This window comes from Salmo salar, chromosome 04 (genome assembly GCF_965601325.2).
Source record: "Salmo salar chromosome 04, fSalSal1, whole genome shotgun sequence".
Taxonomy (NCBI): Eukaryota; Metazoa; Chordata; class Actinopteri; order Salmoniformes; family Salmonidae; genus Salmo; species Salmo salar.
Window position 1 is genome coordinate 93,109,590 of NC_138294.1, and position 27,261 is coordinate 93,136,850.

General features: G+C 43.7%; 2 protein-coding genes and 1 long non-coding RNA gene across 5 annotated transcripts in view; 2 read left to right on the forward strand and 1 right to left on the reverse strand.

Moving 5' to 3' along the window:
• LOC106604032 (uncharacterized) overlaps positions 1-5,602 on the forward strand; it is a 64,523-nt gene extending 58,921 nt beyond the window's left edge. Inside the window, exons 9-13 of one of the 3 annotated variants that reach the window (XR_014392235.1) lie at positions 2,256-2,311; positions 2,489-3,184; positions 3,274-3,356; positions 3,432-3,789; positions 3,900-5,602. Coding sequence is in view for 2 of the 3 variants with exons in the window: in XM_082974823.1 (XP_082830949.1) it covers positions 2,256-2,311; positions 2,489-3,184; positions 3,274-3,356; positions 3,432-3,512 (916 nt within the window). In the remaining variant the exon portion in view is untranslated. Of the gene's footprint in view, positions 1-2,255; positions 2,312-2,488; positions 3,185-3,273; positions 3,357-3,431; positions 3,875-3,899 lie in introns of those variants that run through there. The other 2 variants (XM_082974823.1, XM_082974822.1) reach the window with 2 other exon arrangements.
• Positions 5,603-9,531: 3,929 nt separating this feature from the next.
• LOC123742515 (uncharacterized) lies at positions 9,532-23,649 on the reverse strand. Its single transcript, XR_006769700.2, has 2 exons — positions 23,371-23,649; positions 9,532-11,013 (listed from the first exon to the last, which is right to left on the reverse strand). It is a non-coding gene; the product is annotated as an uncharacterized LOC123742515 (long non-coding RNA).
• Positions 22,964-26,173, forward strand: LOC106604035 (regulatory factor X-associated protein). Its single transcript, XM_014198370.3, has 3 exons — positions 22,964-23,746; positions 24,024-24,134; positions 25,189-26,173. The coding sequence occupies exons 1-3, from the start codon at positions 23,306-23,308 to the stop codon at positions 25,291-25,293; spliced, it is 657 nt and encodes a 218-aa protein (XP_014053845.1). The 5' UTR covers positions 22,964-23,305; the 3' UTR covers positions 25,294-26,173.
• The last annotated feature ends 1,088 nt before the right edge of the window (positions 26,174-27,261 follow it).

Genomic DNA, 27,261 nt, shown 5'->3' on the forward strand with positions numbered 1-27,261 from the left:
CACTAGCCCTGAGGTGCGTGTCCCCAGACTGGCACATCCAGTACCAGCACCACGCATCATGCTTCCAGTGCGTCAACCCAGTCTGACTCGGCCTGTTCCCGCTCCCCGCACTAGCCCTATGGTGCGTGTTCCCAGGCTGATACTTCCAGCACCACGCATCAGGCTTCCAGTGTGTCAGCCCAGCCTCAAGAGCCCGGCACCAGCGTGCAGTCCAGAGTATCCGGCACCAGCGTGCAGTCCAGAGTATCCGGCACCAGTGTGCAGTCCAGAGTATCCGGCACCAGTGTGCAGTCCAGAGTATCCGGCACCAGTGTGCAGTCCAGAGAATCCGGCACCAGTGTGCAGTCCAGAGTATCCGGCACCAGTGTGCAGTCTAGAGTATCCGGCAACAGTGTCTAGTCTGGAACCGAGAGAGACTGCCTGCGACCCGGAACCGAGGGAGACTGCCTGCGACCCGGAACCGAGGGAGTCTGCCTGCGACCCGGAACCGAGGGTGTCTGCCTGCGACCCGGAACCGAGGGAGTCTGCCTGCGACCCGGAACCGAAGGAGTCTGCCTGCAACCCGGAACCGAGGGAGTCTGCTTGTGACCCGGAACCGAGGGAGCCTACCTGTGACCCGGAACCAAAGGGGTCTGCCTGTGACCCGGGAACCTGAGAGGGTCAGCCTGCGACCCGGAACCGAGGGGGTCGGCCTGCGACCCGGGACTAAGGGAATCTGCCTGTGACCCAGAACCGGATTAAATAGGATTAACTGTGTATCGAATGAGTCTGCCTACGATCCGAAAATAAAAAGGATTAACTGTGTATCGAATGAGTCTACCTACAGTGTGGAACGGAAGAGGTCTGCCTACGATCCGGAACAAGGGGAGTCTGCCTACGGCCCGAAACGGAGCAAGTCTGTCTGCAGTCTGGAGGGCAGTAGGCCTGAGCCGGAGCCACCACCTGTATAGGTGGGTTGGGGAGGGGGGGTGTAGCACAAGTGACGGCAGCCACCCTCCCTTCCCTCCCTTTAGTTTAGGGGGATTTTTTTGTTGTTGTTTTGTTTTTTTTGTTTAGTTATGAGGTGCATCCGGGGTCTGCACCTTTAGGGGGGGGTACTGTCACATCCTGACCAGCAGAGGGAGTAGTTGTTTAGTATTTTGGTTTGGACGTGGCAGAGGGATGTTTGTTTTGTATGGTGGGTAGTTGTATGTTAGCACTGCTTTTGTTTAGCCTGCTACACTGTTCCTGTCGTGAGTTTTGTTTATTGTTTTTTTCCTCATGTTCTCATTTAAAATAAAAGATGATGAGCACGCAATCTGCTGCATATTGGTTCACTTTGTCCGACAGCGATTTCAACATATCTTCTGACGAAGAGGTTTGTGACAATTACCTTTGCTGTTCTTCGTCAGAATGCACTCCCAGGACTTCTACTTCAACAACAAATGTTGTTTTGGTTCCAAATAATCCATAGTTATATCCAAATACCTCCGTTTTGTTCGTGCGTTCAGGTCACTATCCAAAGGGTAACGCGCGAGCGCATTTCGTGACAAAAAAATTCAAAATATCCATTACCGTACTTAGAAGCATGTCAAACGCTGTTTAAAATCAATTTTTATGCTATTTTTCTCATAAAATAGCGATAATATTCCAACCGGGCAACGTTGTATTCATTCAAAGACTGAAAGAAAAAAATTGAGAAGTCTCATGAACGCGCATCTCCAGTCTCACTGTCACCAGGCTGACCACTTACAAACTCTGCTCCTATACTTTACTCAGAGACAGCAGACACCCCATTCCACTTTCTGGCAGCTTTAGAGAGCCAATGGAAGCCTTAGAAAGTGTCACGTTACAGCACAGATGCTGTAATGTTGATAGAGATGTAACAGAAGGATAACAAATTGTCAGACAGGGCACTTCCTGCATGGAATCTTCTCAGGTTTTGGCCTGCCATATGAGTTCTGTTATACTCACAGACACCATTCAAACAGTTTTAGAAACTTTAGAGTGTTTTCTATCCAAATCTACTAATTATATGCATATTCTGGTTTCTGGGCAGGAGTAGTAACCAGATTAAATCGGGTACGTTTTTTATCCGGCTGTGAAAATACTGCCCCCTATCCCAAAGAAGTTAAACCAATGGTATGTGGTTGGTTTGGTTTTGACATGTTTCATTAAACCAATGGTATGTGGTTGGTTTGGTTTTGTAATGTTTTATTAAATGCTGTTTAACAAAGATCTGAACAGTGTAACAGTTGTTCTGTTGATCTTCTCAGTTCCAAGTACCACTCTGAGCTGCGCTGTGTGATCGTCAGGGTTGGAAACACAAGCGGTGGGTACAGTTTCACTACAGGAAGAGGTTAATGATCCCCTTCCTGGTGGTCTGCTAGTCTCACTGTTACTTACAGATTCCAGTTGAAATGCATGTTTGAGATAATTACCTATCAATCAACCAATCAACACATCTCTGACTGTTTGTCTATTTGTTTGTCTGTCCTTTGTGCTACAGCCATCAGAACCACAGAGCCAATAACCTCTCCTCCTCTGACAATAAACCTCACAACCACAGAGGAGCCAACAACCTCCCCTCCTCTGACAATAAACCTCACAACCACAGAGGAACCAACAACCTCTCCTCCTCTGACAATTAATCTCACGACCACAGAGGAGCCAATAACCTCCCCTCCTCTGACAATAAACCTCACGACCACAGAGGAACCAATAACCTCTCCTCCTCAGACAATAAACCTCACAACCACAGAGCCAATAACCTCCCCTCCTCTGACAATAAACCTCACGACCACAGAGGAACCAATAACCTCTCCTCCTCTGACAATAAACCTCACGACCACAGAGGAACCAACAACCTCTCTTCCTCTGACAATAAACCTCACAACCACAGAGGAACCAATAACCTCCCCTCCTCTGACAATAAACCTCACGACCACAGAGGAACCAATAACCTCCACAGAGGAACCTACAACCTCCCCTCCTCTGACAATAAACCTCACGACCACAGAGGAGCCAACAACCTCCCCTCCTCTGACAATAAACCTCACGACCTCACAGATTGCACCTGAACTTCCAACCACGCCCACAAATTTCAGTACATACGCAACCACAGCATCCCCAACTTTTAGTACAAACCCAACCACCGATCTCACAACCCATATTGTGGACAGTACAACAAAGAACAGTGGGCCTAGTAAGTACAACATTAACTTTTGTTCAAATTTTGTAAAAAATATTTGTGTATGTGTGTTGTAATAATGTGGACTAACTGTGTTTCCACAGGATACGTTGTAGTACTGAGGATAAAAGTGTCCTCTCTGATCCCACTGACGGATAATTACATCAGAAACGTGGTGTTTCAGCAGGTCAGTGTCACTGTCAGATCAGACAGGTTTCTCCTCAGCTCTACCTGATAATCACTGTGTGTGTTCTGTTTCCAGCTCCGTGAGGAACTGATCAGACTAGGGCTGCCAGGGGACTTCACGCTACGCCTGTTAGCCACTCATGACATCAGTCCCTGAGGGAGGGACAGGAAATCAGCTCGACTTTCTTCACTTCTACTTGTCTTTTCTTCCTGGTTCTGATTCTGCAGATAGTTATTTTGAAGAAGGAGTGGTTCCTTATAATGACAGAATACGGTTGATTTGTAATAATCTCCTGTGGGTTGCCAAGATTAGTTGAATTAACTGACACTACGTCTTACTGGATGTTAGTTGAATGATTTAAAAGTAAATGATTTATGTCTACAAGAAGAAATGCAACATAAATATGATTGGTAATGTACAGAGGTAGACTGAGGTTCTTTCCTGTTTGGTAATGTACAGAGGTAGAGTGAGGTTCTTTCCTGTTTGGTAATGTACAGAGGTAGAGTGAGGTTCTTTCCTGTTTGGTAATGTACAGAGGTAGAGGTTCTTTCCTGTTTGGTAATGTACAGAGGTAGACTGAGGTTCTTTCCTGTTTGGTAATGTACAGAGGTAGACTGAGGTTCTTTCCTGTTTGGTAATGTACAGAGGTAGACTGAGGTTCTTTCCTGTTTGGTAATGTACAGAGGTAGACTGAGGTTCTTTCCTGTTTGGTAATGTACAGAGGTAGACTGAGGTTCTTTCCTGTTTGGTAATGTACAGAGGTAGACTGAGGTTCTTTCCTGTTTGGTAATGTACAGAGGTAGACTGAGGTTCTTTCCTGTAGACAGGTTATTAAACATTGGGAGATATAATGTTGTTTTCCTTAAGGTGTGAATCATATAGACTGTGTTTGATTAGGCTTAGAGGACAAGGCCTTAGGAGGTTGATAATGATACGTTATAATGGTAAAATGTTATAATGTTGAAATGTTTAAAATATTGATGTATTAAGATATAAGTGGAGTAATAAATTAGGTTGTAGAAAGACTATAATTTAGTTAAAGGTAGGAGGGTGAAGGGAATAGGAAAGTTTCATGTTTGAAAAATGTATGTTTTAAGAAGTTCATGTTCATGAAGTATATTAAGGGTGCTAGCTTGATCTGGAAATCCCCAGGTCAGAGCAGCAAGTAGGTTGAAGCGTACGTTCTGCCTAGGTGGGAAAACGTGGAGGTTAGTGGGGGCTGAAAAAGCACCTTTTGAGAAGATGGATGCATTCATTAGGTGTTAACCACCGAAGGCATCAGTGGAGCAGGTGGTCATCCTGATGATTTATCAGAAGAGGCATTAAGGGTATAAAGGAAGCAGGTTTCATGGGAAGGGAATGACTCTCTTTGAGTTTGCTAGAAGAACCTGTCGTCTGCTGGAGAAAGACTTTTACTGAAGCTTTTTAACTTCAGATTCATTTAGATTTTTAATATACTTGGTTTTTATTCTGAAAGTGTTCTAGTACATTCTAGGAGAAACCCTAAAGGTTACCTCACTTATAGGAGTGTTCTAGTACATTCTAGGAGGAACCCTGAAGGTTACCTCATTGATAGAAGTGTTCTAGTACATTCTAGGAGGAACCCTAAAGGTTACCTCATTGATAGGAGTGTTCTAGTACATTCTAGGAGGAACCCTAAAGGTTACCTCACTGATAGGAGTGTTCTAGTACATTCTAGGAGGAACCCTTAAGGTTACCTCATTGATAGAAGTGTTCTAGTACATTCTAGGAGGAACCCTAAAGGTTACCTCACTGATAGGAGTGTTCTAGTACATTCTAGGAGGAACCCTAAAGGTTACCTCACTGATAGGAGTGTTCTAGTACATTCTAGGAGGAACCCTAAAGGTTACCTCACTGATAGGAGTGTTCTAGTAGCTGTTAGTTTTTTAGACACCAACTGAGGGACTGAGCATCCTGAAGGGGGAGACAAAAAGCTCTTTATAAATTGTAGAAGGTAAGAACTTGTTTTTCTTGTTATTGAACACTGTGCTTCTCATAAAATTGTTATAAACCAAACATATTTTATTGACACACACTAATAAGGGTTTAGATAAGGGTTTAGTTAAGGGTTTAGTTAAGGACGCTGAAGGCATCTCTCAATTTAATCCAAGTTATATTTTTGCTTATCATCGATTGGGGATATTGATTTATGATTGATTGATTGATCTGTGATTTTTAATGCCCGTTTCTGGAATTTTGAATAAACTTGTTTTATTGTTCTGAAACTCGGTGTCATCAAAGAGTCATAGGAGTGCATGTCGTTTTACTCCTGGTTTCTGAAACACACTGGATTCATTGAGGATTTATAGCATCTGGTTAATTAGTCCATCGGGAACCTGAATTGCTGGTGTGAAGGAACCTGAGACCCAACTAAAGGTACTGAGTGCATTGGTAGGAGTCATATGAGGGGTGATTCTGGACTAAACCAACCCAGGAGAGAGTGTCCACTCATAGTGTCCTAAGGTCGACTATCTGGCCTGGACGATCCTGAAACGGTGGCGGATTCTCAACCATCTTCATGATGTAGTCACCTGGAATGCATTTCAATTTACAGCTGTGCCTTGTTAAAAGTTAATTTCTTGAGCCAATCAGTTGTGTTGTGACATAGTAGGGGTGGTATACAAAAGATAGCCCTATTTGCTAAAAGACCACGTCCATATTATGGCAAGAACAGTTCAAATAAGCAAAGAGAAACGACAGTCCATCATTACTTTAAGACATGAAGGTTACTCATTCCGGGAAAATTTCAAGAACTTTGAAAGTTTCTTCAAGTGCATTCGCAAAAACCCAGCGCTCAAGCCACAGGAAAGGAAGACCCAGAGTTACCTCTGCTGCAAAGGATAAATTCATTGGAGTTAACTGCACCTCAGATTGCAGCCCAAATAAATGCTTCACAGAGTTCAAGTAACAGACACATCTCAACATCAACTGTTCAGAGGAGACTGTGTGAATCAGACCTTCATGGTGGAATTGCTGCAAAGAGACCACTACTAAAGGACACCAATAATAAGAAGAGACTTGCTTGGGCCAAAGAAACACGAGCAATGGACATTAGACTGGTGGAAATCTGTCCAAAAAATGAGTTCAAATTTTAGATTTTTGGTTCCAACCACTGTGTGTTAGTGAAATGGAGAGTAGGTGAACGGATGATCTCCGCATGTGTGGTTCCCACTGTGAAGCATGGAGGAGGAGGTGTTATGGTGTGGGGGAGGTTTGCCGGTGACATTGTCAGGGATTTATTTAGAATTCAAGTCACACTTAACCAGCATGGCTACCACAGCATTCTGCAGCGATACGCCATCCCATCTGGTTTGCGCTTAGTGGGACTATCATTTGTTTTTCAACAGGACAATTTTTTAAATTTTACCTTTATTTAACTAGGCGAGCCAGTTAAGAACAAAATCTAATTTTCAATGAGGGTCTAGGAACAGTGGGTTAAATGCCTTGTTCAGGGGCAGAATGACAGATTTTTACCTTGTCAGCTCAGGGATTCGATGTTGCAACCTTTAGGTTACTAGTCCAATGCTCTAACCACTAGGCTACCCTGCCGCCCCTAAATGACAATGACTCAACACACCTCCAGGCTGAGTAAGGGCTATTTGACCAAGAAGGAGAGTGATGGAGTGCTGCATCAGATTACCTGGCCTCCTCAATCACCCGACCTCAACCCAAATGAGATGGTTTAGGATGAGTTGGACCGCAGAGTGAAGGAAAAGCAGCCAACAAGTGCTCAGCATATGTGGGAACTCCTTCAAGACTGTTGGAAAACCATTCTTCATGAAGCTGGTTGAGAGAATGCCAAGAGTGGCATAGCTGTCATCAAGGCAGAGGGTGGCTACTTTGAAAAATCTCAAATATATTTTGATTTGTTTAACACTTTTTTGGTTACTACACGATTCGATATGTGTTATTTCATAGTTTTGATGTCTTCACTATTATTCAACAATGTAGAAAATAGTAAAAATAAAGAAAAACCCTTGAATGACTAGATGTGTCCAAACTTTTGATTGGTACTGTATACATAGTGGTTGTCACTAGCAGGGAAGGGTATAAATTACCACTTATAATGACAAAATACACATAAGACTAATGTATCAAAATAAATTATCCTATTTAATTAAATTGCATGTATTTTGTATTTTAAAATACAAAAATAAATGAGCAATTAGCCGGCCGAACAGCAACAACATTCTCAGTAACGGTTATAGAAACTGAAATCAAATCTTTTTTTTTTTTAAGTAAGTAAGAAAATATTTTTAAATATATTTACTAAAAAGAAGAAAAAAAAATGAAAAAAGTAACACAATAAAATAGCAACAACGAGGCCAGGAAGTCCCGGTACCTAAGTGAATGTGCGGCTACAGGTTAGTCGAGGTAATTGAGGAAATATCGATATATACACTACCATTCAAAAGTTTGGGGTCGCTTAGAAATGTCCTTGTTTTCGAAAGGAAATCTACATTTTTGTCCATTAAAATAACATCAAATTGATCAGAAATACAGTGTAGACATTGTTAATGTTGTAAATGACTATTGTAGCTGGAAACAACAGATTTTTTTTATGGAATATCTACATAGGTGTACAGAGGCCCATTATCAACAACCATCACTCTTGTGTTCCAATGGATGTTATGTTAGCTAATCCAAGTTTATCATTTTAAAAGGCTAATTGATTAGAAAACACTTTTGTAATTATGTTAGCACAGCTGAAAACTGTTGTTCTGATTAAAGAAGCAATAAAACTGGCCTTCTTTAGACTAGTTGAGTATCTGGAGCATCAGCATTTGTGGGTTCGATTACAGGCTCAAAATGACCAGAAACAAATAACTTTCTTCTGAAACTCATCAGTCTATTCTTGTTCTGAGAAATTAAGGGTAATCCATGAACGAGAAATTGCCAAGAAACTGAAGATCTCGTACAACGCTGTGTACTACTCCCTTCCGACAGCCAAACTGGCTCTAACCAGAATTGAAAGAGGAGTGGAAGGCCCCGATGCACAACTGAGCAAGAGGACAAGTACATTAGAGTGTCTAGTTTGAGAAACAGACGCCTCATAAATCCTCAACTGGCAGCTTCATTAAATAGTACCCTGCAAAACACCAGTCTCAACGTCAACAGTGAAGAGGCGACTCCGGGATGCTGGCCTTCTAGGCAGAGTTCCTCAGTCCAGTGTCTGTGTTCGTTTGCCCATCTTAATCTTTTCTTTTTATTGGCCAATCTGAGATATGGCTTTTTTCTTTGCAACTCTGCCTAGAAGGCCAGCATCTCGGAGTCGCCTCTTCTCTGTTGACGTTGAGACTGGTGACTAGAAGCAGCCTTGTTTTGGTTAATTGTGTTGATGAGGAACATAAGAAGAGTACACTGGATTTGGCTAAACTGTCCACGTCAGAAGTAACCTGTATTGATCTTCGGAGCAGGGCCAAAGGAGTTACAGCTGGAGTCTCGTTGGATATAGATAATGAGTACCATAGTCATAAAATCCCAGAAGCGGTCAGTGCACGTCACCTGACCCGTATGATAAATGGAAGGAAGGAGAAAAAAGCCTGTCGACATTATTGTTGTTTGAGGAGACTCTACCTGAATATATGAAGCTTGGATATGTGAGGTAAGCGGTGAGAGCATTTTGCGTCCAAGCCGTTACAGTGTGTGGAACTGTAAAAGATACGGTCACGTGTCAAAAAAATGATTTGCAGACGGTAAAAATATGAAATTTAAGAATCGAATCAATGGAAAATGTTTGCAACTGTGATATGGGTATCATACTCTGGACTTCCTTGAGTGCCCCGTTAGGGTGAAGGAGGTCAAGGTGTCACGGATCAGGGCTGTGCAGCAGATCTCCTATGCGGAGGCGGTGAAGAGAGTCGAAGGGGCAAGAAGAAACAGTGTTGAAGATATGGTGGAAGATGCATTGCAACCAGTTGATAGTGTTTGAAGTCAAACGAGTGATCTGGATACACTCGTTGTGAATAAGGTGGATTTCGTAACCTTTTACTACCACAGTTTTTTACCGTTTTTTTTTTGTTGTTGTTTGTTTTGCGATTGCTTACACACTTGTTGCGGAATTTTGTCTCATTGTGTCAAATAAGACGCAACACTTGGAGATAAACATCTCGTTTCTGTGTCAAAATGAAACTCTCCAATCAAAACCTAACAATCCTTTTTCAAAATGGCATTTTTTGCAACAAAATAATAATAACACATGCACCATTTTGAATTACTCTTTCAAAGCAACAACACATTGATGTACTTTATACAAAACACTGCTGTCTTTTGGTACTTCGTATACCTTTGACATTTTCTCATACAGGCTCCCGTGAAAGATTGTTCCAGTATATAGTACATCTACTCACATTTCAATAAACCAAAAAGTAGAAAGGCTTCAGAAACAAATTATTACAGATAATTTTTTTGTTTGTTGCTATTGCTGTTTTTTTTTACAACAACAACAAAACACAAAGAAAAGTAGAATTACAGTAATCAATACATTATGTTACTGTAAACTCACGGGAAACAAAAAAATAACTACAGTAAAATTACAGTGCAATAGTAAACAAAAACATTGTATTGTAAGGGATGGGGTGGATGGTTTATGGATCCCGCCTTCTGATAGAGTCTGGCCACATTACCTCATCACAAGCAATGTCATCCCTGGCTTGGCAACGGGGAAAATATCATCTTACGTGCCGTATCCAACCCTGGACTGACCCCCACCCAGTCCACATGCCTCTCCATTGCTTGCAGAAAGAGGCAGTAGGGCATGTGGTTGGCGGTCATACACTTTCCAAGACAAAAATAATTCCTCAATCGGATTGAGAAATGGGGAGTATAAGAGGGGCAAGTATACAACTGTGAAGTTATTGTGGTTGGTGAACCAGTCCCTGACCAGAGCAGCCCAGAGGGAACTAACATTATCCCAGTTGACGACAAACCTGGGCTGCTCTGGTCCGTCCTGTACTAGTGCATTATGTAGTGCATCCAGATATATGATTATGTGTGCAGTATCGTAGGGACCTAGGGTGCCATGGTGATGGAGAACTCCTTGCAGACTAATGGCGTCACACAAGGTGATATTTCCCCCCCCCCGCGGCGCTGCCCAGGGACATTCACAACGGCTCTTTCTCCTATAGCACGTCGGCCCCCAACGCCTGGTTTTAAGCCAGATTGAATCCAGCTTCATGAATGAAAATGAACTCATGACGCTGTGCAGCTGCATCAAGGTCCAGGACTCTCTGTAACAGAAAATGTAAACACTGTACCGTGAATATGGTGTAACGCAAAACACAGGACTACAATTACATTTTCACACAAGGATAGGGGGTGGGGGGGTGGGTGGTTTGGGTCAGACACATTCAGTCAAAACTACAAGCTACAAAACTTCGACTCTAACGCTGTTCCTCTCAAATGGAACCCTGTACAGCTGCTTCATCGTAAGTTGGTGTTGATGCAAGATGGCGGCAGAGTGTCGACATACTGACACGGTTAACATTATGGAACGTTGTGTGATCTGAGATGATTGGCTCTCGTAGTTGATGTAGGCGGATGGTTTTGTTAGCCAACACCAGATTGACAACGGGCCAGTTCCTGTACATGGGTGAACAGACGTTGCCTTCCACCCTCAGGAGGTCGTCTGGAAGTTCTGTACAAAATGCAAGAACATGATGTCATTGGTGAGGTTATTTTGTACATCCTGTACTGTCATACTGTACACAGGAACATCAAAACTGTATTACATGTACTTCACAGCACTATACCTATTTTTTTTTTGTTCACTGTGGAAAATAGACCTAATATTGTAGGACTCCATTGTATTGTACTGTTTTTTTATTTCACCTTTATTTAACCAGGTAGGCCAGTTGAGAACAAGTTGTCATTTACAACTGCGACCTGGCCAAGATAAAGCAAAGCAGTGCGACACAAACAACAACACAGAGTTACACATGGAGTAAACAAACATACAGTCAATAACACAATAGAAAAAAAGTCTATATACAGTGTGTGCAAATGTAGTAAGATTAGGGAGGTAAGGCAATAAATAGGCCATAGTTGCGAAATAATTACAATTTATCAATTAAACACCGGAGTGATAGATGTGCAGGAGATGAATGTACAAGTAGAGATACTGGGGTGCAAAGGAGCAATTTTTAAAAATAAATAACAGTATGGGGATGGGATAGTTGGGTGGGCTATTTACAGATGGGCTGTGTACAGGTGCAGTGATCTGTGAGCTGCTCTGACAGCTGATGCTTAAAGCTAGTGAGGAAGGTAAGAGTCTCCAGCTTCAGTGATTTTTGCAATTCGTTCCAGTCATTGGCAGCAGAGAACTGGAAGGAAAGGCGGCCAAAGGGGGAATAGGCTTTGGGGGTGACCAGTGAAATATACCTGCTGGAGCGCGTGCTATGGGTGGGTGCTGCTATGGTGACCAGTGAGCTAAGATAAGGCGGGTCTTTACCTAGCAAAGACTTATAGATGACCTGGAGCCAGTGGGGTTGGTGATGAATATGTAGTGAGGGCCAACCAACAAGACCATACAGGTTGCAGTGGTGGGTAGTATATGGGGCTTTGGTGACAAAACGGGTTTGGCACTGTGATAGACTGCATCCAATTTGCTGAGTAGAGTGTTGGAGGCTATTTTGTAAATGACATCGCTGAAATCAAGGATCGGTAGGAGAGTCAGTTTTACGAGGGTATGTTTGGCAGCATGAGTGACAGATGCTTTGTTGCAAAATAAGAAGGTTATTCTAGATTTAATTTTGGATTGGAGATGCTTAATGTGAGTCTGGAAGGAGAGTTTACAGTCTTGATAGACACCTAGGTATTTGTAGTTGTCCACAAATTCTAAGTCAGAACCGTCCAGAGTAGTGATGCTGGACGGGCGGGCAGGTGCTGGTAGCGATCGGTTGAAGAGCATGCGTTTAGTTTTACTTGCATTTAAGAGCAGTTGGAGGCCACGGAAGGAGAGTTGTATGGCGTTGAAGCTCGTCTGGAGGTTAGTTAACACAGTGTCCAAAGAAGGGCCAGAAGCATACAGAATGGTGTCGTCTGCGTAGAGGTGGATCAGAGAATCACCAGCAGCAAGAGCGACATCACTGATGTATACAGAGAAAAGAGTCGGCCCGAGAATTGAACCCTGTGGCACCCCCATAGAGACTGCCAGAGGTCCGGACAACAGGCCCTCCGATTTGACACACTGAACTCTGTCTGAGAAGTAGTTGGTGAACCAGGTGAGGCAGTCATTTGAGAAACCAAGGCTGTTGAGTCTGCCGATAAGAATGTGGTGATTGACAGAGTCAAAAGCTTTGGCCAGGTCGATGAATACAGCTGCACAGTATTGTCTTTTATCGATGGCGGTTATGATATCGTTCAGGACTTTGAGCGTGGCTGAGGTGCACCCATGACCAGCTCGGAAACCAGATTGCATAGCGGAGAAGGTACGGTGGGATTCGAAATGGTCGGTGATCTGTTTGTTAACTTGGCTTTCGAAGACCTTAAAAAGGCAGGGCGGATGGATATAGGTCTGTAGCAGTTTGGGTCTAGAGTGTCTCCCCCTTTGAAGAGGGGGATGACCGCGGCAGCTTTCCAATCTTTGAGGATCTCAGACGATACAAAAGAGAGGTTGAACAGGCTAGTAATAGGGGTTGCAACAATTGCGGCGGATAATTTTAGAAAGAGAGGGTCCAGATTGTCAAGCCCAGCTGATTTGTAGGGGTCCAGATTTTGCAGCTCTTTCAGAACATCAGCTGTCTGGATTTGGATGAAGGAGAAATGGGGAGGCTTGGGCAAGTTGCTGTGGGGGGTGCAATGCTGTTGACCAGGGTAGGGGAGGCCAGGTAGAAAGCATGGCCAGCCATAGAAAAATGCTTATTGAAATTCTCAATAATCATAGATTTATCGGTGGTGACAGTTTCCTAGCCTCAGAGCAGTGGGCAGCTGGGAGTAGGTGCTCTTATTCTCCATGGACTTTACAGTGTCCCAGAACATTTTGGAGTATGTGCTGCAGGATGCAAATTTCTATTTGAAAAAGCTGGCCTTAGCTTTCATAACTGCCTGTGTATATTGGTTTCTAACTTCCCTGAAAAGTTGCATATCGCGGGGGCTATTTGATGCTAATGCCGTACGCCACAGGATGTTTTCATGCTGGTCAAGGGCAGTCAGGTCTGGAGTGAACCACGGGCTATATCTGTTCCTGGTTCTACATTTTTTGAATGGGGCATGCTTATTTAAGATGGTGAGGAAAGCACTTTTAAAGAATAACCAGGCATCCTCTACTGACGGAATGAGGTCAGTATCCTTCCAGGATACCCGGGCCAGGTCGATTAGAAAGGCCTGCTTGCTGAAGTGTTTTAGGGAGCGTTTGACAGTGATGAGGGGTGGTCGTTTGACCACAGACCCATTACGGACGCAAGCAATGAGGCAGTGATCGCTGAGGTCTTGATTGAAGACAGCAGAGGTGTGTTTGGAGGGCAGGTTGGTTAGGATGATATCTAGGAGGGTGCCTGTGTTTACGGATTTAGGGTTGTACCTGGTGGGTTCCTTGCAAATTTGTGTGAGATTGAAGACATCTAGCTTAGATTGTAGGACTGCCGGGGTGTTAAGCATTTCCCAGTTTAGGTCACCTAACAGTACGAGCTCTAAAGATAGATGGGGGGAAATCAATTAACATATGGTGTCCAGGGCACAGCTGGGGGCTGAGGGGGATCTGTAATAAGCAGCAACAGTGAGAGACTTATTTCTGGAAAGGTGTATTTTTAAAAGTAGAAGCTGGAACTGTTTGGGCATAGACCTGGATAGCATGACAGAACTCTGCAGGCTATCTCTGCAGTAGATTGCAACTCCGCCCCCTTTGGCAGTTCTATCTTGTCGGAAAATGTTATAGTTAGGGATGGAAATTTCAGGGGTTTTGGTGGCCTTCCTAAGCCAGGATTCAGACACGGCTAGGACATCCGGGTTGGCAGAGTGTGCTAAAGCAGTGAATAAAACAAACTTAGGAAGGAGGCTTCTAATGTTAACATGCATGAAACCAAGGCTTTTACGGTTACAGAAGTCAACAAATGAGAGCGCTTTGGGAATGGGAGTGGAGCTAGGCACTGCAGGGCCTGGATTAACCTCTACATCACCAGAGGAACAGAGGTGGAGTAGGATAAGGGTACGGCTAAAGGCTATAAGAACTGGTCGTCTAGCGCGTTCGGAACAGAGAGTAAAAGGAGCAGGTTTCTGGCCGCGGTAGAATAGATTTAATGCATAATGTACAGACAAAGGTATGGTAGGATGCGAGTACAGTGGAGGTAAACCTAGGCATTGAGTGACGATGAGAGAGGTATTGTCTCTAGATACATCAATTAAATTATGTGAGGTCACCACATGTGTGGGAGGTGGGACAAGAGGGTTAGCTAAGGCATATTGAGCAGGGCTGGAGGCTCTACAGTGGAATAAGACAATAATCACTAACCAAAACAGCAATGGACAAGGCATATTGACATTAGGGAGAGGCATGCGTAGCCGAGTGATCATAGGGTCCAGTGAGTAGCTGGGCGGGCTGGAGACACGGCGATTCAGACAGCTAGCGGGCCGGGGCTAGCAGGTTAGCAGAAGGGCCATAGAGGGACGTCGCAAAGAAAGAAGTCTGTTGTCGCCCTTTCTTGCGGTTTCATCGGCAGACCAGTCGTGATGGACCAGCAGGGGTCCGTGTAGTAAAAGGGTCCAGGCCAATTAGAATAGGAATAGTAGCACAAAGAATTGGATGATGGACTTCTTCACCTAACAGTCTGATATGCTCTAGACAGCTAGCGGGCTGCGGCTAGCAGATGGGCATTCAGATGACGTCGCGACGGAGGATCCTGTTGAAAAATCCCCTCGGGCGGATTACGTCGGCAGTCCAGTCGTGATGGATCGGCAAGGCTCCGTATTGGCAATAAAAGGGGTCCAGGCCAATTGGCAAAATAGGTATTGTAGCCCAAGGAGTGACTGATGGACCTCTTCGGCTAGCCGGGAGATGGGCCTAGCATTGGCTAGCTCCAGGCTAATTGGTGCTTGCTTCGGGACAGAGACGTTAGCCAGGAGAAGCCAATCGGATAGCAGCTAGCTGCGATGATCCAGGTGAATAGGTTCAGAGCTTGTGGTAGGAATCCGGGGATATGGAGAAAAATAAGTCCGATAAGCTCTAGGTTGAATCGCGTTGTGCAGACTGGCAGTAGTTGTCCGGGCTAAAGAGATGCAGAATGATATGCAACAATTACATAGGAACAGTCTAGTGTAGAAAGTTGAAGACATACCTGTTCTCCAGTCTAAATGTCTGTATTATGGATGCTACCGTGTAGCAACTCAGGTTGGGCTGGACTCTCTGCCCAGCCTCCCTCATCGTGTTGTACTGTATGTGTGTTTTATAGTTTTGTTTAATGTTGTGTTAGTGTATGGAAGTTGTTTTGTCTGAAACGTTGTTCTCCCTGCTGCTATTGGACCAGGTCTCTTGACACAAAAGAAGGCCATGAGCACTCCACCCCCAGAGAAGGAGGAGCTACCAGCATTAGAAGAAGAGCCTAGGACGACGCCATCCAACGTACAAAACCTAGAAGAAGGAGCTGGGGACGATGAGTGGACCAGGGCTGCAATGACGGAGGAGCTACAGCTCTCGCCCACCTACCTAGGCATATAAAATGTAAGCTAAGTACTGTGAGACGGAGGGTATATAAGACAAAGCTTTACCCAGTAGGGGTGCGAAATATCGTGAAGAACTACCATAGGAATTACTCGTTTTTACCCAGATACTGGACCATTCGACTGAACTACTCAGAAGCATCTATACTTCTTATGCTCTCGTGCTTGGGTTACAGCTCCTAAACAGACTGATTATAACCTAACAGGCTTATAGAGAAAATAATAAGGTACTCTGATATTGTTCCACTGAACGGAATATCTGCGGAGAATTATGGAACTACTATGATTATTATTATTTGACCATGCTGGTCATTTATGAACATTTTAACATTTTAACATTTTGACCATGTTCTGTTATAATATCCACCCTGCACAGCCAGAAGAGGACTGGCCACCCCTCATAGCCTGGTTCCTCTCTAGGTTTCTTCCTAGGTTTTTGGCCTTTCTAGGGAGTTTTTCCTAGGGAGTTTTTCCTAGCCACCGTGCTTCTTTCACATGCTTTGCTTGCTGTTTGGGGTTTTAGGCTGGGTTTCTGTACAGCACTTTGAGAATATCAGCTGATGTACGAAGGGCTATATAAAAATAAATTTGATTTGATTTGATTTGAACTTAAATTCAGTAGTTAGACTTAGGATAAGTGACTACTTTTAAGTATCTATCAAAGACCCATCCCTCTCTCACATCTACCTGGCAACCTATAAGGTAATTATATTTGCTTACAAAGGACATAGAGGATTGCATTGTTATTAACGGATTGTTGCTGTGCTTAAAGCTTGTGTGATACAAAGTAAATGATATCAGGTGTAAACCTGCTAAAGCTTATAATAAATTGAGTTAACTGGGAGACGTTAAAACACGAGAGAACGCCTTTGACACTCGTGTAATAATTATCCCCAGTTACTCTACCAAATATAACTATCGTTTCAAGCGTGTGTTTGACTCACAACACAGGAAATAGATAGACACAGGCATTACCACACTACCTAGCTACAAAGGAAGCTACAGGACGCTGACTGGAGTATTCCACAGGGGTATATCTTTAGGGGAAGTAAGGGTACATAGAACAAAGAGACATTAAAAACGACATAACAATAGCAGAGTGAGTTTATAGTGTATAAAGTAGACCAATTTCAAAGACTCAAACCCAGAGAGGAACAACTCAGTAGGCAGGTTCGGAGCGTGATCGGTGGATCCTAGACTAGTCAGTGAGAACATACAGGCTAAGTAAACCTATACGCTCGTCGGTGATAAACCACAGGCGTTTGCTGCAAAAACCCGAACCGTGACACTCTCTTGGAAAAGAGATGTATTCTCAATGAGAAAAACCTGTATATGGACAGTGATGGTGTAGAGATGGCAGGTTAAAAGCCTGATATGGACAGTGATGGTGTAGAGATGGCAGGTTAACAGCCTGATATGGACAGTGATGGTGTAGAGATGGCAGGTTAAAAGCCTGATATGGACAGTGATGGTGCAGAGATGGCAGGTTAACAGCCTGATATGGACAGTGATGGTGTAGAGATGGCAGGAGCAGGTTAACAGCCTGATATGGACAGTGATGGTGTAGAGATGGCAGGTTAAAAGCCTGATATGGACAGTGATGGTGTAGAGATGGCAGGTTAACAGCCTGATATGGACAGTGATGGTGTAGAGATGGCAGGTTAAAAGCCTGATATGGACAGTGATGGTGTAGAGATGGCAGGTTAAAAGCCTGATATGGACAGTGATGGTGTAGAGATGGCAGGTTAAAAGCCTGATATGGACAGTGATGGTGTAGAGATGGCAGGTTAAAAGCCTGATATGGACAGTGATGGTGTAGAGATGGCAGGTTAAAAGCCTGATATGGACAGTGATGGTGTAGAGATGGCAGGTTAAAAGCCTGATATGGACAGTGATGGTGCAGAGATGGCAGGTTAAAAGCCTGATATGGACAGTGATGGTGTAGAGATGGCAGGTTAAAAGCCTGATATGGACAGTGATGGTGTAGAGATGGCAGGTTAACAGCCTGATATGGACAGTGATGGTGTAGAGATGGCAGGTTAAAAGCCTGATATGGACAGTGATGGTGTAGAGATGGCAGGTTAAAAGCCTGATATGGACAGTGATGGTGTAGAGATGGCAGGTTAAAAGCCTGATATGGACAGTGATGGTGTAGAGATGGCAGGTTAACAGCCTGATATGGACAGTGATGGTGTAGAGATGGCAGGTTAAAAGCCTGATATGGACAGTGATGGTGTAGAGATGGCAGGTTAAAAGCCTGATATGGACAGTGATGGTGTAGAGATGGCAGGTTAAAAGCCTGATATGGACAGTGATGGTGTAGAGATGGCAGGTTAACAGCCTGATATGGACAGTGATGGTGTAGAGATGGCAGGTTAAAAGCCTGATATGGACAGTGATGGTGCAGAGATGGCAGGTTAAAAGCCTGATATGGACAGTGATGGTGTAGAGATGGCAGGTTAAAAGCCTGATATGGACAGTGATGGTGTAGAGATGGCAGGTTAAAAGCCTGATATGGACAGTGATGGTGTAGAGATGGCAGGTTAAAAGCCTGATATGGACAGTGATGGTGTAGAGATGGCAGGTTAAAAGCCTGATATGGACAGTGATGGTGCAGAGATGGCAGGTTAAAAGCCTGATATGGACAGTGATGGTGTAGAGATGGCAGGTTAAAAGCCTGATATGGACAGTGATCGTGTAGAGATGGCAGGTTAAAAGCCTGATATGGACAGTGATGGTGTAGAGATGGCAGGTTAACAGCCTGATATGGACAGTGATGGTGTAGAGATGGCAGGTTAAAAGCCTGATATGGACAGTGATGGTGTAGAGATGGCAGGTTAAAAGCCTGATATGGACAGTGATGGTGTAGAGATGGCAGGAGAAGGTTAAAAGCCTGATATGGACAGTGATGGTGTAGAGATGGCAGGTTAAAAGCCTGATATGGACAGTGATGGTGTAGAGATGGCAGGTTAAAAGCCTGATATGGACAGTGATGGTGTAGAGATGGCAGGTTAAAAGCCTGATATGGACAGTGATGGTGTAGAGATGGCAGGTTAAAAGCCTGATATGGACAGTGATGGTGTAGAGATGGCAGGTTAAAAGCCTGATATGGACAGTGATGGTGTAGAGATGGCAGGTTAAAAGCCTGATATGGACAGTGATGGTGTAGAGATGGCAGGTTAAAAGCCTGATATGGACAGTGATGGTGTAGAGATGGCAGGTTAAAAGCCTGATATGGACAGTGATGGTGTAGAGATGGCAGGTTAAAAGCCTGATATGGACAGTGATGGTGTAGAGATGGCAGGTTAAAAGCCTGATATGGACAGTGATGGTGTAGAGATGGCAGGTTAAAAGCCTGATATGGACAGTGATGGTGTAGAGATGGCAGGTTAAAAGCCTGATATGGACAGTGATGGTGTAGAGATGGCAGGTTAACAGCCTGATATGGACAGTGATCGTGTAGAGATGGCAGGTTAAAAGCCTGATATGGACAGTGATGGTGTAGAGATGGCAGGTTAACAGCCTGATATGGACAGTGATGGTGTAGAGATGGCAGGTTAAAAGCCTGATATGGACAGTGATGGTGTAGAGATGGCAGGTTAAAAGCCTGATATGGACAGTGATGGTGTAGAGATGGCAGGTTAAAAGCCTGATATGGACAGTGATGGTGTAGAGATGGCAGGTTAAAAGCCTGATATGGACAGTGATGGTGTAGAGATGGCAGGTTAAAAGCCTGATATGGACAGTGATGGTGTAGAGATGGCAGGTTAAAAGCCTGATATGGACAGTGATGGTGTAGAGATGGCAGGTTAAAAGCCTGATATGGACAGTGATGGTGTAGAGATGGCAGGTTAAAAGCCTGATATGGACAGTGATGGTGTAGAGATGGCAGGTTAAAAGCCTGATATGGACAGTGATGGTGTAGAGATGGCAGGTTAAAAGCCTGATATGGACAGTGATGGTGTAGAGATGGCAGGTTAAAAGCCTGATATGGACAGTGATGGTGTAGAGATGGCAGGTTAAAAGCCTGATATGGACAGTGATGGTGTAGAGATGGCAGGTTAAAAGCCTGATATGGACAGTGATGGTGTAGAGATGGCAGGTTAAAAGCCTGATATGGACAGTGATGGTGTAGAGATGGCAGGTTAAAAGCCTGATATGGACAGTGATGGTGTAGAGATGGCAGGTTAACAGCCTGATATGGACAGTGATGGTGTAGAGATGGCAGGTTAAAAGCCTGATATGGACAGTGATGGTGTAGAGATGGCAGGTTAAAAGCCTGATATGGACAGTGATGGTGTAGAGATGGCAGGTTAAAAGCCTGATATGGACAGTGATGGTGTAGAGATGGCAGGTTAAAAGCCTGATATGGACAGTGATGGTGTAGAGATGGCAGGTTAAAAGCATGATATGGACAGTGATGGTGTAGAGATGGCAGGTTAAAAGCCTGATATGGACAGTGATGGTGTAGAGATGGCAGGTTAAAAGCCTGATATGGACAGTGATGGTGTAGAGATGGCAGGTTAAAAGCCTGATATGGACAGTGATGGTGTAGAGATGGCAGGTTAACAGCCTGATATGGACAGTGATGGTATAGAGATGGCAGGTTAAAAGCCTGATATGGACAGTGATGGTGTAGAGATGGCAGGTTAAAAGCCTGATATGGACAGTGATGGTGTAGAGATGGCAGGTTAAAAGCCTGATATGGACAGTGATGGTGTAGAGATGGCAGGTTAAAAGCCTGATATGGACAGTGATGGTGTAGAGATGGCAGGTTAACAGCCTGATATGGACAGTGATGGTGTAGAGATGGCAGGTTAACAGCCTGATATGGACAGTGATGGTGTAGAGATGGCAGGAGCAGGTTAAAAGCCTGATATGGACAGTGATGGTGTAGAGATGGCAGGTTAAAAGCCTGATATGGACAGTGATGGTGTAGAGATGGCAGGTTAAAAGCCTGATATGGACAGTGATGGTGTAGAGATGGCAGGTTAAAAGCCTGATATGGACAGTGATGGTGCAGAGATGGCAGGTTAACAGCCTGATATGGACAGTGATGGTGTAGAGATGGCAGGTTAAAAGCCTGATATGGACAGTGATGGTGTAGAGATGGCAGGAGCAGGTTAACAGCCTGATATGGACAGTGATGGTGTAGAGATGGCAGGTTAACAGCCTGATATGGACAGTGATGGTGTAGAGATGGCAGGTTAACAGCCTGATATGGACAGTGATGGTGTAGAGATGGCAGGTTAACAGCCTGATATGGACAGTGATGGTGTAGAGATGGCAGGTTAAAAGCCTGATATGGACAGTGATGGTGTAGAGATGGCAGGTTAAAAGCCTGATATGGACAGTGATGGTGCAGAGATGGCAGGTTAAAAGCCTGATATGGACAGTGATGGTGTAGAGATGGCAGGTTAAAAGCCTGATATGGACAGTGATGGTGTAGAGATGGCAGGTTAAAAGCCTGATATGGACAGTGATGGTGTAGAGATGGCAGGTTAAAAGCCTGATATGGACAGTGATGGTGTAGAGATGGCAGGTTAAAAGCCTGATATGGACAGTGATGGTGTAGAGATGGCAGGTTAAAAGCCTGATATGGACAGTGATGGTGTAGAGATGGCAGGTTAAAAGCCTGATATGGACAGTGATGGTGTAGAGATGGCAGGTTAAAAGCCTGATATGGACAGTGATGGTGTAGAGATGGCAGGTTAAAAGCCTGATATGGACAGTGATGGTGCAGAGATGGCAGGTTAACAGCCTGATATGGACAGTGATGGTGTAGAGATGGCAGGTTAAAAGCCTGATATGGACAGTGATGGTGTAGAGATGGCAGGAGCAGGTTAACAGCCTGATATGGACAGTGATGGTGTAGAGATGGCAGGTTAACAGCCTGATATGGACAGTGATGGTGTAGAGATGGCAGGTTAACAGCCTGATATGGACAGTGATGGTGTAGAGATGGCAGGTTAAAAGCCTGATATGGACAGTGATGGTGTAGAGATGGCAGGTTAAAAGCCTGATATGGACAGTGATGGTGTAGAGATGGCAGGTTAACAGCCTGATATGGACAGTGATGGTGTAGAGATGGCAGGTTAAAAGCCTGATATGGACAGTGATGGTGTAGAGATGGCAGGAGCAGGTTAACAGCCTGATATGGACAGTGATGGTGTAGAGATGGCAGGAGCAGGTTAACAGCCTGATATGGACAGTGATGGTGTAGAGATGGCAGGTTAAAAGCCTGATATGGACAGTGATGGTGTAGAGATGGCAGGTTAAAAGCCTGATATGGACAGTGATGGTGTAGAGATGGCAGGTTAAAAGCCTGATATGGACAGTCATGGTGTAGAGATGGCAGGTTAACAGCCTGATATGGACAGTGATGGTGTAGAGATGGCAGGTTAAAAGCCTGATATGGACAGTGATGGTGCAGAAATGGCAGGAGCAGTGGAATAGAGATACTAAGGACAGGCATTTATTTCAGGTGCAGAGGAAAGTCGGGGAGGACGGCAGGACGGGAGGACGGGACAGAAGAGAGGAGGCTATTATTTACAAGATTAAGGGTGGGACACAGCCAGTTGAATAAGACCTTAAATGTGATAGGAAAGCATCCAACAGGAAAGTGTGATTGTTGCCAGGAAACAGGGACCGTGGAGCATGTATTGCTACAGTGTGGCAGTATCAGAGAGAAAGAGAGAGGCTGAGATCCAGTATGATGGAGAGGGGGGGGGTCGTTTCAAAATTATATTGAGTAGAACGCCATTTTTATGTAGTCTCAAATATGTTGTTATCTTTGTTATGAGCAACGGGGGCTGGCAAGTAGGATTTAGTTTCTCCCTGTCTCCGGACCACACTCCAGGACAGTAGGTGGCGGTAATGCACCATCATGTTGGATGTCAACCACCGATAAAAAACCCCACAGAAGAAGAAGAGACTCCTCCTTGTCTTCCTTTATTTCTGTTGGGAGGGTGTTTGTCTGCTAGCAAGCATTTCGGGTATTTAGAAATACAATTCTATGATTTACTATTTTAGAGCAGGTAACAGTCAAGTATAACCTTATTATTCCTGTTTTTTTCCCCCCCAGTTAACTTAGCGTGGTCCATCACTTATTGCTAAGTCACTCAGATCTACTTAGGTTAGGGAAGTGGATGGAAACGTCAAGCTAACCAACCTGGTAGCTAACTAGCGTTTAATTCTTGCTAACCAGCTAACGTTAGCATACAATTTCCTAGCAAGAAAGAATATATATATATATATATATTTTTTAAATCCGAATCATGAGTGAAGAGGAGAGTTCCACATCAGCGGGTAACAACAATAAAGACTCCAGTATTTTACTCACCAAAGACGGACAGACGTACTACGTTGACGACTGCGGTGTTGTCGACAGTAGAAATGTAGTCACGCCGCAAGACCCGGACAATAACAACATGTTTTCCTACGAAATGGATGATGCCGATGAGGAAGAAAGTGATATTTTAGACACGTCTGACCCGCGGGATAGCGCTGCTAGTCCAGAAGAACTCAACGATGAAGAAAGGTACGGAGATAACGATAATATTTCAAAGACTTGTACGTACGACGGTTGCACGGAAACTACGAGCCAGGTAGCCAAGCAACGGAAGCCGTGGATGTGTAAGAAACACCGGAACAAGATGTACAAAGACAAATACAAGAGGAAGAAGAGTGACCAGGCAATGTCCACTGGGAAACAAGATGTAAGAATGTATCTGACTGTGTGTGTGTGATTTTTGTTCTAGACCAGTACTAATACATATCCAACTAATCATCATGCATATATATATTTTTTTTGTTATTGTCTGTTTATATTAGTACAAGGCTGGAACAAAACCTTGCTGTGAATCTCTAAGACCTAGGACTAGAGAGATCTGGTCTAGTCTAAACAATGTGATGGCTATACGTTGAACTGTACTCTCTCTCTCTGTGTGTGTGTGTGTGTGTGTGTGTGTGTGTGTGTGTGTGTGTGTTGATCAGGAGAGCTTGGAGGAGAGGCCTGTATCTGTGAACAAGCAGCGTCTTGGTACCGTGGGGGACAGGCCGGCCAGACCCTCCCTCATCGAACAGGTGCTTAACCAGAAGAGACTGGTGAGTCATGGACACAGATGCACACACAGACACACTGACAGGCAGTTAACTGACTGACTGACTGACTGACAGACAGACAGACAGGCAGGCAGTTAATACAGACAGACAGACAGACAGGCAGGCAGTTAATACAGACAGACTGACAGACAGACAGGCAGTTAATACAGACAGACTGACAGACAGACAGACAGACAGGCAGTTAATACAGACACTGACAGACAGGCAGTTAATACAGACAGACTGACAGACAGACAGGCAGTTAATACTGACTGACAGACAGACAGACAGGCAGTTAATACTGACAGACAGACAGACAGGCAGTTAATACTGACTGACAGACAGACAGACAGGCAGTTAATACTGACTGACAGACAGACAGTTAATACAGACACTGACAGACAGACAGGCAGTTAATACTGACTGACAGACAGACACAGGCAGTTAATACTGACTGACTGACAGACAGACAGGCAGTTAATACTGACAGACAGACAGGCAGTTAATACAGACAGACAGGCAGTTAATACAGACACTGACAGGCAGTTAATACAGACACTGACAGACAGACAGGCAGTTAATACAGACAGACTAACAGACAGACAGGCAGTTAATACAGACAGACTGACAGACAGACAGGCAGATAATACAGACAGACAGGCAGGTAATACTGACTGACTGACAGACAGACAGGCAGGTAATACTGACTGACTGACAGACAGACAGGCAGGTAATACTGACTGACTGACAGACACAGGCAGTTAATACAGACAGACTGACAGACACAGGCAGTTAATACAGACAGACAGACAGGCAGTTAATACTGACTGACTGACAGACAGACAGTTAATACAGACAGACTGACAGACAGACAGGCAGTTAATACTGACTGACAGACAGACAGTTAATACTGCTGTAGTTATGCCAGTTCACCCACATCTCTAGCTGTTGCAAAATAGGTCTAAATTATGAATTCAGACAATGCATTACACATCACACTAACACCTATTTTCTGTGTGTGTGTGTGTCCGTGTGTGTGTGTGCGTTCTGTCCCCAGTCTCTGCTGAGGAGTCCTGAGGTGATAATGTTTTTACAGCAGCAGCAGCGTCTCCTGGCCAACCAGAGCCTCAGCCAATCACAGCCTCACTTCCAGGGCTGCTAACGGCAACGGCGGGGAGGAGCCAGCTTCTCTGGAACTTATTTCCTGATTCCGACAGGAGAAGGACCATAGAGATCCATATTAAATTCCTCATTCTGTGAGAAGGACTGACTCGTTACCATAACAATTAGGAAATAGAATTAGAATTAGGAAATAGAATACTAGAATGGTCAATGAACCTTCTTATGATGAGATAAAGATCAGCCATGTTGGTCAGGGAGTTGGTCGACTATGGTTTGCCAGTGTTGTGATAAAGATATTGTATAAAACAATGACTTTTTAAGAATTTATCTGCACTGTATGTTTGTTAGCCAGCACGTTTTAGAGGAATGATTCAATAAATGTTTTTAATTAACTACCAAAATGCCAACATTATATTCAAACAATGCAGTCAATCTACAGCCAGACACTGGCTGAAATCAGTTGATGATATGATTTAGACAAGTTGTAAATGCAATAAGTACTGAAATTCACTCACAGCTTTCCAATATATTTTTTGTGACATTTACGGTCTGTTTTAAATATATTTTAGAGGTTGTTTATACAAAACATTTGTATAAACTCATAACTATATGACAATAGTTTATGTTGATAATAATTCAATTACACAACTTCAGATATAACACGTATTTTATTTTCCTACATAAGTAAAATCAGGAAATTCATCACCTATGCCTCTACTGCTATTCATTCCAATTAGACTGCTTTTCTCCCTGACCAAAATGGCTGCCATTTCATTCTATTCTGGAGCTTTGAGAGATGACATAGCTCTTCTAGTAATTAAATAGGATCTCTAGGGTCTTTACTACCTAGGAACTGTACTCTTATCGTCAATGACCGAGCTTCCATGATCAATCAATAAATAATTTATACCATACATGAACCTGTTAGTGCCAACAACGTAAAACATGTTTCTATCAGCTAAAAAGGGAAGTCTTTGTTTTGTATTGTCATCTATGTACGTGTGTTGTTAGGTATTACAAGAGGACCGGTCTTGGCTTTTTGCTCAAGTATATTTTATTTTAAAACCAGACCCAACAGATACTAAACGTGAATGATATAATTTTATAAACTTCTGCTGATAACTTGGCAGCAAATACTAGTGTGGTTGCTAAATGGCTAATTTATCAAGTCTGAATTCACTGTCAGTTTGTCTGTTTTTACGTGTGACAATCATGCTTCTTGGCGTTGGTGGTTACGTGTGTGTGTAACCACCAACGCCGATACCGATTATTGGAGGGCCAAAAAAAGCCGATACCGATTATTGGAGGGCCAAAAAAAAGCCGATACCGATTAATCGGCCAATTTTTTCCCAATTTATTTGTAATAATGACAATTACAACAATACTGAATGAACACTTATTTTAACTTAATATAATACATCAATAAAATCAATTTAGCCTCAAATAAATAATGAAACATGTTCAATTTGGTTAAAATAATGCAAAAACAAAGTGTTGGAGAAGAAAGTAAAAGTGCATTATGTGCCATGTAAAAAAGCTAACGTTTAAGTGCCTTGCTCAGAACATGAGAACATATGAAAGCTGGTGGTTCTTTTTAACATGAGTCTTCAATATTCCCAGGTAAGAAGTTTTAGGTTGTAGTTATTATAGGAATTATGACAAGTCGACTATTTCTCTCTATACCATTTGTATTTCATATACCTTTGACTATTGGATGTTCTAATAGGCACTTTAGTATTGCCAGTGTAACAGTATAGCTTCCGTCCCTCTCCTCGCTCCTACCTGGGCTCGAACCAGGAACACATCGACAACAGCCACCCTCAAAGCAGCGTTACCCACGCAGAGCAAGGGGAACAACTACTCCAAGTCTCAGAGCGAGTGACGTTTGAAACGCTATTAGCGCGCACCCCGCTAACTAGCTAGCCATTTCACATCGGTTACACCAGCCTAATCTTGGGAGTTGACAGGCTTGAAGTCATAAACAGCGCAATGCTTGAAGCACTGCGAA